General features: G+C 40.6%; 1 protein-coding gene across 1 annotated transcript; it reads right to left on the bottom strand.

Annotated features, from left to right (window-relative positions):
* Positions 1-4164: 4164 nt before the first annotated feature.
* Positions 4165-11873, bottom strand: trib2 (tribbles pseudokinase 2). Its single transcript, XM_059356533.1, has 3 exons — positions 10548-11873; positions 8827-9119; positions 4165-6431 (listed from the first exon to the last, which is right to left on the bottom strand). Exons 1-3 carry the CDS (start codon positions 10815-10817, stop codon positions 5957-5959), a joined length of 1038 nt encoding a protein of 345 aa, XP_059212516.1. The 5' UTR covers positions 10818-11873; the 3' UTR covers positions 4165-5956.
* Between the last annotated feature and the right edge of the window lie 1667 nt (positions 11874-13540).

Genomic DNA, 13540 nt, shown 5'->3' with positions numbered 1-13540 from the left:
AGGAAAAAATGAGCTCATGATTTGAATGGTTCCCCCTTTAACTAAATAGCTGAGGCTGTCCTGGTGCTACAATAAGCTGCAAACACACATCAATTACTTAGCTCAAACAGAACCAGAGTGTGAGATGTTACCCGTGTGTTTTCTAAGTATTGAAAAAGTTTGTGAATGTCAACAGCTTTCACCGTCAGCTTGACAGATTGTGGAAATGCACAGCGCTGAATGTGTAAACATGGGATGAATCATTCATGTCAACAAGGCAATACAAGCAAGCTGTGTGGGGAAATGTGGCTGTCTGCAATTCTGGTCTTGGCTTGCACCAGCCTTTAAATCTATATCTTTGCAACCAGTAATGACTTTTGCAACTAGAATTTTCTAAATTTATATACTCGGTCAGTCAAAAATAGAAATAGGTTTGCCTCGGGAGTGTTGTTTACACTGAGAAGCTGCAAAACCCACACCCAGCTGCAATCTCTAACTAGTCAGAGTCCTAATTACACAGCAGAGAGATTGAAACTGCTTTTAACTAATTCAAGTGCAACCCTACAATCACAGCCAAAAACCATGAAAACGCAAGAACAATTGTAACAAATGAACCATGCATTTGTGTCAATATATCACCAATTTTATACTACAAGTTCTGTTGACTTGTCATGCAGAGTATTACTCAGCCTGTTAAAACAGTTATATAATGTCCTCTGTGGTTCAAGAGGGAGCTTTCCAAAGTTTTTGAAAAATAAACTCCTTTATATCCTTTTTATAGCATGAAATAACTTCACTGCCTAGGACTCGGTGTATAATTTAATGACAGGCCAGGCCAGTGACATTGGGGGAAATGTAGGATCCAGCATTTTTTAAGTTTGGCCATGTATATTTTAAACTGTCTGTCTTTTGTGAGTCCCCCGGTTTAATGGAAATGGTGCTTGACTGCCACTGTCATAAGAACAATCTTTGGGTTGCCAAGTTGTGAAAAATATTAATTCATTAATAAAGTCTAATGAAGCAATCAGTTGGTAAGTAATTAAAAATGTCTCGAAGTAATAAATATGTTTTTTTTAAGTAAGCATTAAGTCTGCAGTTGCTGACGGATTTTGATCCAGATGCTCATTTCCTGGAGGTCAGAGGTCAGAGATCAAATAATCGATTGACCTAAAAGCCAAAGTGTGATGTGGAGGAGGATTAACACCAAGCACAACCTGGCAACCCCAGGGTTATTTTTTAAAGGCTCATAACTAATCTAAAAATAATCTGCAAAATTCTCTATTAATCTTTAATAAGCCATTAGTTACAGTTTATAAGTCCTTATAACAATGTGGTCGACATTTCTTTGCATTAGTATTATTATTCCAATAATATATTTGGTAATATAGCACTAAATGGGTTGATTCACTTTTTTTAATATATTTTTCATGGCAGGACTATTCTCTTTGACTGAATGTTTTTACATTGAGGTACCTTCCACCACATAGGCCACTAGAGGTCAGGCTAGCACTCACTGGCTTGGCTTTATTAGGCAGCAACCTGGTGTGCTCATGCCACAGGGATCCATCTATTCATTGAAATTCTTCTCTTTCCCCCAAATCTCTTTATTGGCTTTCTATTAGGAATAACACCTTGAGATGAACCTACTTGTTTTCAAGGGGGTCCTCTACACATCAATACAATGCAAGCACAGTTATGACAACATAAAACAAAGCAAACATACACAAAAAATAATGAATTAAAAAAAATTATAATAAAATAAATCAAAACCAAGAATCACAAGAGAATTAACACACAGGGTGACAGGACAAAACAAAATAAAACATAAAATATTGAATAATAAGCCAAACAAAATCTGGAGATCAAACTCAAATAAGAGCATAGAAATGGCTCATACTGAGATTTTCAGGAAAATTATTATATATATGATTATATATATATATATATATATATATATATATATATACATATATAGTATATATGTATATATATAGTATATACGCATAGTATGTTTGTTATCAGTTATATGGTTAATTATCATATAGTTGTATGTATATTTACATATACATACAAACACATACAGAACCACGCCATACATACATAATGCAAATATAATAATAGCATAAATTATATTTTTTTATGGCCATACACCATTAAGCGTATAATAAGATTTTTGAACAAGTGAAGAATTGATATTGATTGAATATATGCAGGTAGGTTATTCCAAGACAGAGAGCTTTAAACATGAAGGCTTTTGATTTAGAGACTTCAGGAACAATAAAAGAGCCGTATAGAGTGTCACAAATGATAACTACATGAGAAAGATACCATAAATTGTTTAAGCTGAGAGTAATTACAATGTATATGTACATTTAAAAATAAACTGCAGCCAATGTTGCTGTCTTCTTATGATGGAAGAGGGCCATTGAAGAGTTTCATACATTGTGCAATGATGTGTTATGAAAGGATATAATAGCCAAAAACACATTTTCAACATTGGAAACTGGGTTTTTTTTATGTAGCTCCCTGGAATATAGTTGACTTAGAAAGTCACACTTGTGAAATTTCCAAGTTTCAATAACATCTTATCTTTTGTCAGTTCTGAGGAATCAGCTGGAAGAAGAATGTGTCCTCCAAAACAAGAAAGACATAGTTTGTCAAAACAGTGTAACACCAGCAGGTGTTGAACAGGGACACATGACTTTAAATTGTCATTGTGTGCAAAAAGGATGTTGATTTATCCCTTTTTTTAAACATGGAGATAGACAACTTGGGCTCTGACAGCAGCTGCCTGCCTTGTCTGATAGATATAACCTTAATCAGGATTACTCTGCATCAACATGACAGGTGGAAGAGCTCCAGGCACGCACGCACAGAGACACACATGCACACACACGTTGGTCCACATACACACACCTCCTTTAGCTGTATGACCAAATGGGATCTGAAGTGATTTTCCTCCTCAAAGACACGTTGAGGTCAGCAGAACCAGGGGTGTCAGCTCCACTTGAAGAACTGCAATGTTGTCATAATGAACGGAAAAATAAAAGACTGTAGTTGAGTGCGTCTCGTGAGAGTGCCACCAGGAAAATTATTGAACTAAAGAGCTTTTTCGTAGCGCCTCATGTGTGCAATCACTTAGATGAAGTGGGGCTGACAGAACGGTTCAGACAGAGCAAAAGCCTTTTTTCTCCTCGCTCATTTGGAATCCATTCAAGTTCTGTCAGTGATTGCAATCTGGTGATGAACTGGGAACGATTTTGTTAAGGCACACTGGCTGGGCGCGTACTGGAAGTGGAAAATAATTGTTTTTTAATGTATGGATGACTAAAAAGCTGGAATTACTAAGATGTGGCTTGGGGATGAAAAGGCATCTCTTGTCTGCTAGTCAAATATCAAAGAAAGAGAGCCCTTTGATGAACCATCAGAATATATTATATGGATTATTCCACTCAGATGTCATCATTTAATGAACAGTTTAAATTCATGAACGATGTAACGCAATATTTAATGAAACATTTTTTCATTATGTGTCCTTTGTATATCTGAGCGGAGAGTGATGAGAAGGTTTAAGTTGATTAAAATAATTAAGCATGAGTTTTACCTTTAAATTTATTTTTTTTCTTCCATGTTAAGATAAAATAATCAGTTATTTGAGCCAGTGGAGAAATTTGCATTTTAGCAGCAACAAAGTGCAATAATAGGAAGCATCAGTAATGAATCAATTAATTAATAAGTTAAGGTAAGTAAGAATATTATAACAGCCAGTCTCAAAAGTTTAATTCACATTATTACACATAGAAAGTATTGCTAACAATGTTTGTTTTTGCATTTCATAAAATATTTTATACGAAGCCCAGAATGTAACATGGCTTTTAAAGGTACTAGATAGGTTTCATTTTGACATATATTCAATTTAAGCAAGAAAAAAATTAATTTATTTCTAAAAAGAAAAAAATTATACATTTTAAGAGACTCGTCTTTTGTTTTTTGTATATTTACTGTTGATCTTTAATAAGGAAAAACATTTCTCATCAGATTACTCAGTGGATTAATTGGCCAAATACTTGATTACTAAAATAATCCATAGCTGCAGCCCTCAAACACACACAGACATGTAATGCTGCATGTAGTCGTTGTCACTCTGTGCTGATGAAGTGTATGGAGAAGAAAAACAAAGTCAAATAGCAGTTCACAATTTATTTACTGAATAAATTTGGACAAAACACCAGAATCTGTTACGATACAATCAGAACATCTGAGGCAGATATCCCACCATGCACCACCCCCCTCCATGAAACAAAAAGGACTAAACATTAGCACCAAATCAGCACCAACTTAAATAAAAGGTAGCTCAGTCTACAAAAACAATGAAAGCAATAGGTTTTTTTTTTATTGAAAAGCAACTCAGAAAAGTAGCAAATTGAGAATTTTCATGTTTTTTAACTTTTCTTAAAAAACAAGCACCCTCCTCCCCCCGCCCCTCCCCCCTGCTAGGCAGGCTATAGCATTCATGGGGCACATGCCAATGACTAGATAAAAACACAAATTCAAGTAACATTGAGATACGACAAAACATGTCCACTGGTACCCATTCCGAGCATGGCCGTTTCACAGAACCTACGCAGGCAGTAGAAAACTAACATGAGGTCCTGGAGTGAACATGTCATAGCAATACTATCACTGAATATCTCGTATCAAGTTTTTAAAAAGAAATGAGGGAGACCGGGTGGCATGGGTTGTCGGGGCACCGGAATACTGGCACAGAAGATATTGTGTATTCCAAAAACTTCAGACAGACATTTTCTTCTTTGTGTCTGTCCTGTGTCAAGATATTGCCTACATTATACATGAAAAAGGAATCTCTGAATAAAGAAAAACCCTGCAATGTAGTTTTAAATATATATATTTATTTATATATATAATATATATATATATAGCTGTTACAATTTAAATAAATGTTACGTTCTCGTTCCTACAACTGAAGAATGAATTTAAATAAGAGGAAGCTAATTTTTAAGAGGTGGAGTCGTCCATTCGCCCAACACATCAAGTGCATGATGCCATGTTTGGAGGTTTACCGAGACAAAACTGTTTAAGATTGAGGTTTAGGGAGTGATATTAAAGCAGCAATAACAACAGAGTGGAATAGCTTCAAAACAAATAAATGTTACGAAAAAAAGAAACGTGTGGTGGTGAATGAATGAATGAAGTGTGGTAAAGGCTCAAGAGACTGAGGCAGAAATATACAATTTACTGAAAACAAGGCCGTAGAGGAGTTTAGTGACAGAATTATTAATGTCAAACTGATTTACACCGAGATGACGAAACAAAACAATGAAACAAAGATGTCAACTATGTTAATGATGATGATGATAAAGCCAAAGCTGCTTCTTTTATTAACCAATACTCCCAGGTCAGGGACAATCACCTTGTATTTCTTTAACAACAGAACTCGGGGCTGTGGATCCTGACCCTGGGTCTGTGGTTTAAGTTGGTACCACCTAAAGCTATCTTTAAAGAAAATCTGTAAGAAAAGGTGTGGTGTTACACTTTGTCAGTTCATTTTCAATTGTTCTCCTTGGTTTCCTGTGTTCTTATGTCCCTTCATGCTTTCCATAGTGTCAAAAATGGTGAATGTGTCTACTTTTATGAGCACCACATTAAACCAAAAACAGATCCCAAAAAAAAAAAAAAAAAAACAAGAAAACATTTGCTACATTGTTTGCAACTTGCATGTCTGGCGGCAACCTCCCCGAGCGGGAGGTGCATCGCCAGGTGACGTATAGATGCCATTTGTCATGCCAGGCTCAAGGTTTTCCATGAAATGGTGGAAAAGGAAACAAGATGGAAACACCTTTATTATGAGTGACAAATGATCACCTATTAATCTCTAAACTACTGTTTTTTTGGCTCTGCTGTGAGCGTGGCAGAGCCGACCGTGGCGGAGTCGTCCGTTTGTGCTTGGTGTTTTTGCTCAGCGGAAGAACTGCTCCAGCTCCTCTTCCATGTTCACCTCAGGCACCATCTGCTCCTGCTCTCTTTCTCCTCTGCCGTGCACTGCGGCGCCCCCTAGTGCTCCAGAGGAGGTGAACCAGGGGTGGTCCAGAATCTCCCGAGAGGTGAGGCGCTCTGCGGGTTCCCGGCGGAGGATGGAGCGGATCAGGCACTTGGCCTTGGGTGTGAGCGTCTCGGGGATGTTGAAGTGGCCCCTGCGGATTTTGCTGAACAGAGAGCCGGGCTCTACGTCGTGGAACGGGTAGCGCCCCACGAGGATGGTATAAAGCATGACGCCAAGGCTCCAGACATCAGCTGCCTTCCCCGAATAGCTGCCATTGGCATTGAGGATCTCAGGACTGACATAGGCTGGGCAGCCATGTTTGTCTGACAGGGAGTCATCATGACCGTCTAGGATATAAGTGTCCTCAAGGCTCTCCAGCTTCACGAGGCTTCTGGAGACACACAAGGGAAACAAAAACACACTGAAAGTGATCATACTGCTTTTGGAACTACAGAGACACAGAATAATCTGTTAATTTGAATAATTCTGATCATAGCGTCAAATTTTGGATGACAATGAACAAAAAAAAAAGAAATACAAAAGATACTCAAGTGGGGTAATTTGCTCTGATGGGCATCTTAAGTGTTTTAGATCCATCGCTTTTGGATATCAGAGGAAGTAGAGCACATAATGCTCAAGGCTTAAGTTTGACATTTCCTTTCACTTAGATAAAAGCCCGGCCAAAAAGCATTGACGTACAAATAGGCTTTCCAAAAGATCTCCACAATTCAAAAGGAACACAATTACTGCTGACTGATCGTCTTTAGTTGGATGCATTGAACTGTTCACAGAGAGTCAAGGACTGGACAATGTAGATTATTTTTTCTCTCCTGCTCTTCTCCCTCAAAATAGCATCTATTTGCACTCTTCTCTAAACCCCACAATAGCAGCCACGATACCCTTGAGTGCTGATAATAATGGCTGGTTGTTCAGAAGCGTTGTCACTAAAGAATCTTGAGAGGCTCAGGCAAGAAAATTTTCCACGTGCATGGTAAGAGACACTTGTGGGGCTGTGCAAATGCTGCCATCTGCGTGTGAGGTCCATGAGACACGACGCACCACACAAAGAGCCGGGGTGTGTGATAGTATCTGCTGGAAGCAACTCGGAAAAAGGAAACCAAGAAGCACTCACTTTGACATACTCAAGAATGTATTCTTTGCCATCTGTGGCATGTGCATACATTAGCACTGGTTCATTGTCAGTTATAGTAATTTCCTTTCATTAATAGAGCGTTTTCAAATCAGGAAAATTCTTTTGTTTCCCTGAGCCAAATGCCTATTGTTCCTCTGCGAGATAAAGAGCCATGTGCTTTTTTTAAATACAGCGTATTACTGCTTTGATAACAGCTCATTTGGAGGACATGCGCAACCTTGCAATTACAGTTAAGAGGGCTTAGGAATACAAAAAAAAGAAGACTTAGCCTATTTTCTAACAGAGGCTCATTGTCTTTATTTAAGCTACATGTGTGCTGATCCTAAAATGTCTCATGAGCTTGATGTAGGAGGAGCACATCAACGGGGCCTGTTTAAGTAGCTGTGTTGGATTCCACTGGAGGACAACCTTTGACCGATGCTCTTTAAACAGGCTGCTATTTGGTCAAAGGCTAACAGCAGCGTGACAGAACAGGGTCAGGGAGCTGGCACATACTGAGGAAGCCAGCTCAGGTATCATTTTATGTCTGGTCTTGTTCCTTTTCCTCCTCTATGCATTCACATTAGCCTTTTATCACACACTTGGGTCAAAGCCAGAGTCTATGTCTATGTCATAAAACAGCTTTGTCTTCTTGTATCTGTGCAGTCATGTCCACTGAGCCAGGAGGACTGAAAAGGTGTAAGAGGATTCATGACAGGCCGTATAGTAAATCTGAACCTGCAGTATCACTCTTAGAATTCGCCCGACATCAATCATTTAATGGGATGGGGGGTTCGGCATCCCGGCTCATGAGTAGTCTGGTGTGGTATTCAAGGTCATTGGACCCGTACTTTATATGTGAGGCAGCTCAACTTCCCTTTTTCCACAGTAAGTGCCAAAGAATGACGTCACACTTTGAGATAGAGGGCTTCGAGGTGCAGTCAGTGGCAGTGCCTCTGCCACGGGTGTTAGATCACAACTGGCTATAAGGAAGTTTATCTAAGAAAGCATTTGCATTGACAAATGTGTCAGAAAATGTTTTCAGTCTGAATTGGCAGCTACTAAAATCTCAAAAAAAATATCTTCATTAATAAAAAGGTGATCTTGGGTTGCTGTGGCAACAGATGCCTGGATTTTAATGCATGTAGTTGTCAAATTCTGCCACTAGGGGTCAGTAGACCTTTGTTGTGCAAGTATGATTCTACAGATTTCTCCTGCTGATCACTACAGAAGTGCAGCAGTGGCAAAAGCTTGGCTTAATTGATTGTCTGTCATGCAAAAGCTAGTTCTGGTAGCTTCTTGCTCACTGTTGGAATAACTGCACTGCAATGATCCACCCAAAGTGTGATTCTATACGCTATAAAAGCTGTATTCAAGTATTTTATCCACTACTAATGCTACAAAAATAGCTCGGAGACACAAAGGGCTTATGTTTCCTGTACTCTGCATAACATCTGGGAGAGGCATGCCAGTCTTGGATCGTCTCAGTTTACACTATCCTCAGTGTAAGCTGAGACGTAACACAGATAATACTGACACGGTTACATTATGCAGTTACATCACATACAACATGTTCAGATAAAACAGAGAGGGGAAAAAAATGCCAAAGTGACAGTCGATCGACAAAAGGGAATGTTGTTTTTGCAGAACTCACCTGTCCTCATTCTTGAAGACAAACTTCCTCAGTTTGAGGTCACGGAGGACCAGTCCGTTGTCGTGGCAATGTGCCACAGCCGAGGCTATCTGATAGAACAGTCTAGCAGCTTCGTCCTCCCGCAACTTCTTGCAGGTGCGGACGAAAGAGTGCATGTCGCCATAGCTTCTCTCAAAGAACACGTAGGCTCGAGTCTCCCCGAGCAAGATCTCCAGGATTTGGTTAATGTGCTGGTGCTGGCCCAGGGCAAAGTAGGCCGCCAGTGACTCCTGGTACCGGCCAATGTCAAAAACCTGCAATCATAAGACAGGAAAGCATTTATATTTACAGCCTACATTTTAGCCAAGTGGATTTTTTTATATCTAGGGTGACTTATGACTGTCTCACTAGGTGGTTGTTTTTGTGTCAGGATGTCCAATGTTCCCCTTTCCAACACAGGAAACAAACAAACCCAACTGAGAGTTTCAAATTGCTCTTTAATTAAGCAAAATATAAACACTACACTCTTGTGACACCGAACTTGTGTTTACTCTTTCGGCAGGAGGAGTAATGTTGCACAGAGGCAAGCATCATGTTAGTGAATGATTCTGTGCTGCAGCCAGGGGTTGCAGTGTCTCTTTTGTTTCCATAGTAACCCCCCATTGACTTTCAGCACAACCAGTTCAGGTGAGAGGGCTCCTCTGCTCGCAGTCAATACAAATACACCCCACAGCTCTCAAGATCTTAAGTTGTGACCCAGGCTTCCAGCTTGGAAGGAGTGATCAATCTTGGAAGTGGGGATTGATTGGTACTGTATTGAAAGCGGCACAAAGCAGATGAGGTCAAAAGGCAGTGAGCTCACAGGCTGAGCCAAAGGCCATTAATTTGTTATTGCCATGACGAAACATTATCTGGAGTCAAAAGATACGGGTTATTGGATATGTCGTGTCTTATGGGTCCAACGGTGCATGTAACTATGTCTCAATTCATCAAGCCACTTAAGCCTGCTTAAGGTGGAATGTACCTCAGGGACAACCCCACTGCCCTTATAATCAGTAATATACCAAAAGTCAATACAGGCTATTAATGTAGTGAGGAAAGGCCACAAGGTTGACCTCAACCTTTAGGGAATAGTGGTTTATTTCTTATGGTTAGAGAGGTCAATGTCACAGCAGCTGGCTGAACTTGTAAAGTTCCCCAGCCCTGTGTGCTTTTCCCTCAGCAACAACTGTCCTCAAAAGATTACAATCCCACTAATATGTGTGCAATATGACTATGCACGGCAATATAAAACCAAGGGTGAAATAATACGATTATAGCATTGCACTATGAAAGAGAGAAGCCACGGGTAAAGCGAAAATAGCACGGAGAAGAGTGTGTGCGTGGTTACTCACTCCTTTGTCAACGTTACATCATGCAATCCAAACCACGCAGCTCGCCCCATTCACTTTTTCCATTAGGCTGCTCTGCCAGCTCTCTATTTACAATTCAAGCAATTATTAAAAAGTTCAGGGGTGTGGATTTGCTGCAATAGCCAAAGCATAGATACCAACTAAGCATTACATATGTGGCAATATGTACAAATGAAATCATTCATGAATGCAAAGGTGAGAAACACTTTATATTTGCACTGAAAGTGTTCTTTTCACACTGCTAACCCCTTTTTTAAGTAAAGCTGGAAAGGTAGATAACCTACCTGGGGTGCATAAAGGTGAGATACCATATTGCATATGCTTACTAACCTTACATACGAGCTCTTCCCCGCTGTGCAGGTGGGCGGCTCTGAAAACGTGGTCTCCCTCCAGTGGCTCCAACAAAAGGTAGTCCCCGATGCGGGAGATACAGTGCGAGGAGTCCGGGGTCTCCGGCGGGCTGGGGGACCCGAGGTTGGGACTGAAACTCTGGTGAGACTCTGTAGTCCTTAAGCAAGATAATTCTTCAAAATCGTGCGATTTGTGTCGCGATCTCCCATAACGTGAAATGTTAATTGGATTTGACCTCTGTATGTTCATGAGGAATAAGTGTGATAACTCCACAAAACCGGGGGGGCCTTCCTCCTCCTTGTTCTTCTCCTCCTCGATTAGGGCACCACTTTGTGCAATATCACAAATGGATACTTTTAGTAAATCGTGAATGAAGTAAAAAAAAAACAGATGAAGGATTGAATCAGCTGCGCCTTGCTGCTGGCAGACTATCAACAGGCAAAGCTGGCTCCTTGGTTTTCATACAACAAAAAAGGTCTCTGTGTTTCTTCTGCAGAGTTCAACTGTTCATTTGCCCCCCTTTGTTTTCCATTCACGAGATAAGGCCAGGCTAAAATGACAGCACTGCTGTCCCAAGTCGACTGAAAACCCTTTGTACAAACCGGCTGCAATTTCATAAACGTTAGCAGTGCGATCAGGCACGACAAGACTGCAACAAAGGCTACCAAAAGTCAGCTTTACAATGAATGACGGGTGCTAAGTTAACCCGCTGCTTGTTTGCTAGCTTATCTTACCGGTTAATGGTATGGCACGTTTCATAAAACGGAAACAATGTGTTGTATGCAGCTTGGAGGCACAGAAAAAAAATGCACAAGCAAAATATATATAAAGCAAGTTTTGCAAGCTAAATATAGCTGCTGAATTTAGCCGAAATACGACAGACAAATGATGGCTAGCAGGTGCAGAGCTAACTAGTTAGCTTCCTTGGCTAACTAGTACCAGGTCAGTGCACGGCCTTGTTCCCCAGGATCATATCCATGCATCATCTAGCACAGAAGGAGAAAACCCCATCCGGAAAAACTGCTGTAGCTCTTTGTGTGCGGGAGTCGACGTCCTCTCTCTGTCTCTTGGTCTAGTCCAGTGGAAGAAAAGTGTCGTCTGTCTTGTATGTCTGCTGCTGTAAGCTGCTGGAAGGAAGGAAGGGACGGCCGGCCGACTTTCCCAGGCCTATCCCTTGATTCAGCAGGACATCCTCTCTCCCGTGGTGCCGCTGTGCTTCTTACGTGGCTGGGAATCTAGTCCATTCAGTGCGGAGGGAGGCCAGCCGAGCTGCACACACTTCACACACTGCGCCTGTACAGAGAGAGATCTGCTGCCTGGCGGAGGGGGCTGCTGCACATGCACGCACACGCGCACACTCAAACACACACATACACGAGCACACCGACCCGCCCCCTGACGTCACTACCACGTCGGAACCCCATTGGCTTCAGAGCTGAGTTATAATATGCAGTGCAGTCATGTGAGAGCCATGTAGTGTGGCTACACCCCCAGGAATCTAAATGCATCGCACGCTGGTAAATTGGATGGGGGGAGAGGCAGTGAGAGTATAGCTACTGTACGTGCTGTGTTACAAATGTGTTTCCTCCTGAAATGTCATTCAAGGGAAAGCAAGGGGGGGATCCCGCTCTCACAATAGCACACCATCCAGCTCAGTTAATAGCACACCATCCAGCTCAGTTATTCAGCTCTATGCATTTGCATCCACACCATTATAGTGTCATCTAAATGGAAAACACTGCATGCAGCCATCATGTTAGACCTTATTTAAACATGAAATAAATGCAGAAAACAAATACGCATGTGACTAATGTGACTCACATTCTCACATTTTCTCATCTGCAAGGATATGCGAGTAACATCACATTACATTACAACAATGGACACAAAAACAGAAAAACATGCACTGTCAATAGGCAAAGGCATAATGTATAGCAAGTGGGTAATTTTTTCAAAATAACTCATGACAGGGTGATGCAGAGTTTATTTGAAAGACCATATTGCAATAATGACCCACTCACTGTCCATTAGCTTATCACATTACATTACAATGATGAACACAAACAAAAAACATGAATTATAAGTAGGCTAGGGTATACTGTACAGTGAGGGGTTAATAGTGCAAAATAGGTGATGCAAAACCTATTTGCAGGATTTTTTTTGCAGTAAGGACCCACTTGTAGTACATTATTCAGAAATAACATCACAACCTTGAATGCCTTAATTCACCAATCGAGAATTCAACAAAGCTGCATATTATTATTATTATTATTGTTGTTATCATTAATAATAATAATAATTATTATTATTATAACATTAATAAGATATAGTTATTGATAACAAGGAAAATGGGTCTCCTTGCAAAGAAAGTCAAGGTGAAATTTTTGTCCTTGAAAAAAAAAAAAGGTACTTATTTGCATGTTTAAAATGTAAAAGCAATGTATACCTTTGCAATGAAATGGGATGGTATTCCATTTTTGCCAAGCATGGAAAAAAAACTCTGACCAAAGGTTTTCATTAAAATCTGGCACAGGGCTGTGTGCTTTTGAGACATCTCCTGCAACAAATTCCTGTCCTGTGCAGAATTGTGTCCCCATAATACATTACAAGGCGAAGGATGGAAGAGGTTCATTATTCATTGTTCTTCCTAGATTACCAGGGGGCGTGACAGCAGGATTGTGCAATTCCACGTAGGAATCCGGGGCGGTGAGAGGAATGCTTGCAGCTGGACTCAAGACACTGACAGAAGTGTTCAATTTAACCTTTATTCCCCTGCTCGCAGGCAGTAGCAGCACACACACGCATACACAAACATGCACTATTCTAAATTTGTGTTTCTCGCTGCCTGCCTGAATAAACCCCCGCATCATGGAAATGCATTTTTCACACAGAGGCCTCTCATCTCAGAAACGGTGGTTCACAGTTTCAGAATGTGGCTGCACCCACAAGCTTTTATATCGCAGTCCTCGAGC

The sequence above is a fragment of the Centropristis striata genome, chromosome 18 (genome assembly GCF_030273125.1).
Source record: "Centropristis striata isolate RG_2023a ecotype Rhode Island chromosome 18, C.striata_1.0, whole genome shotgun sequence".
Lineage (NCBI taxonomy): Eukaryota > Metazoa > Chordata > Actinopteri > Perciformes > Serranidae > Centropristis > Centropristis striata.
This window is presented reverse-complemented; position numbering and strand designations above follow the sequence as displayed.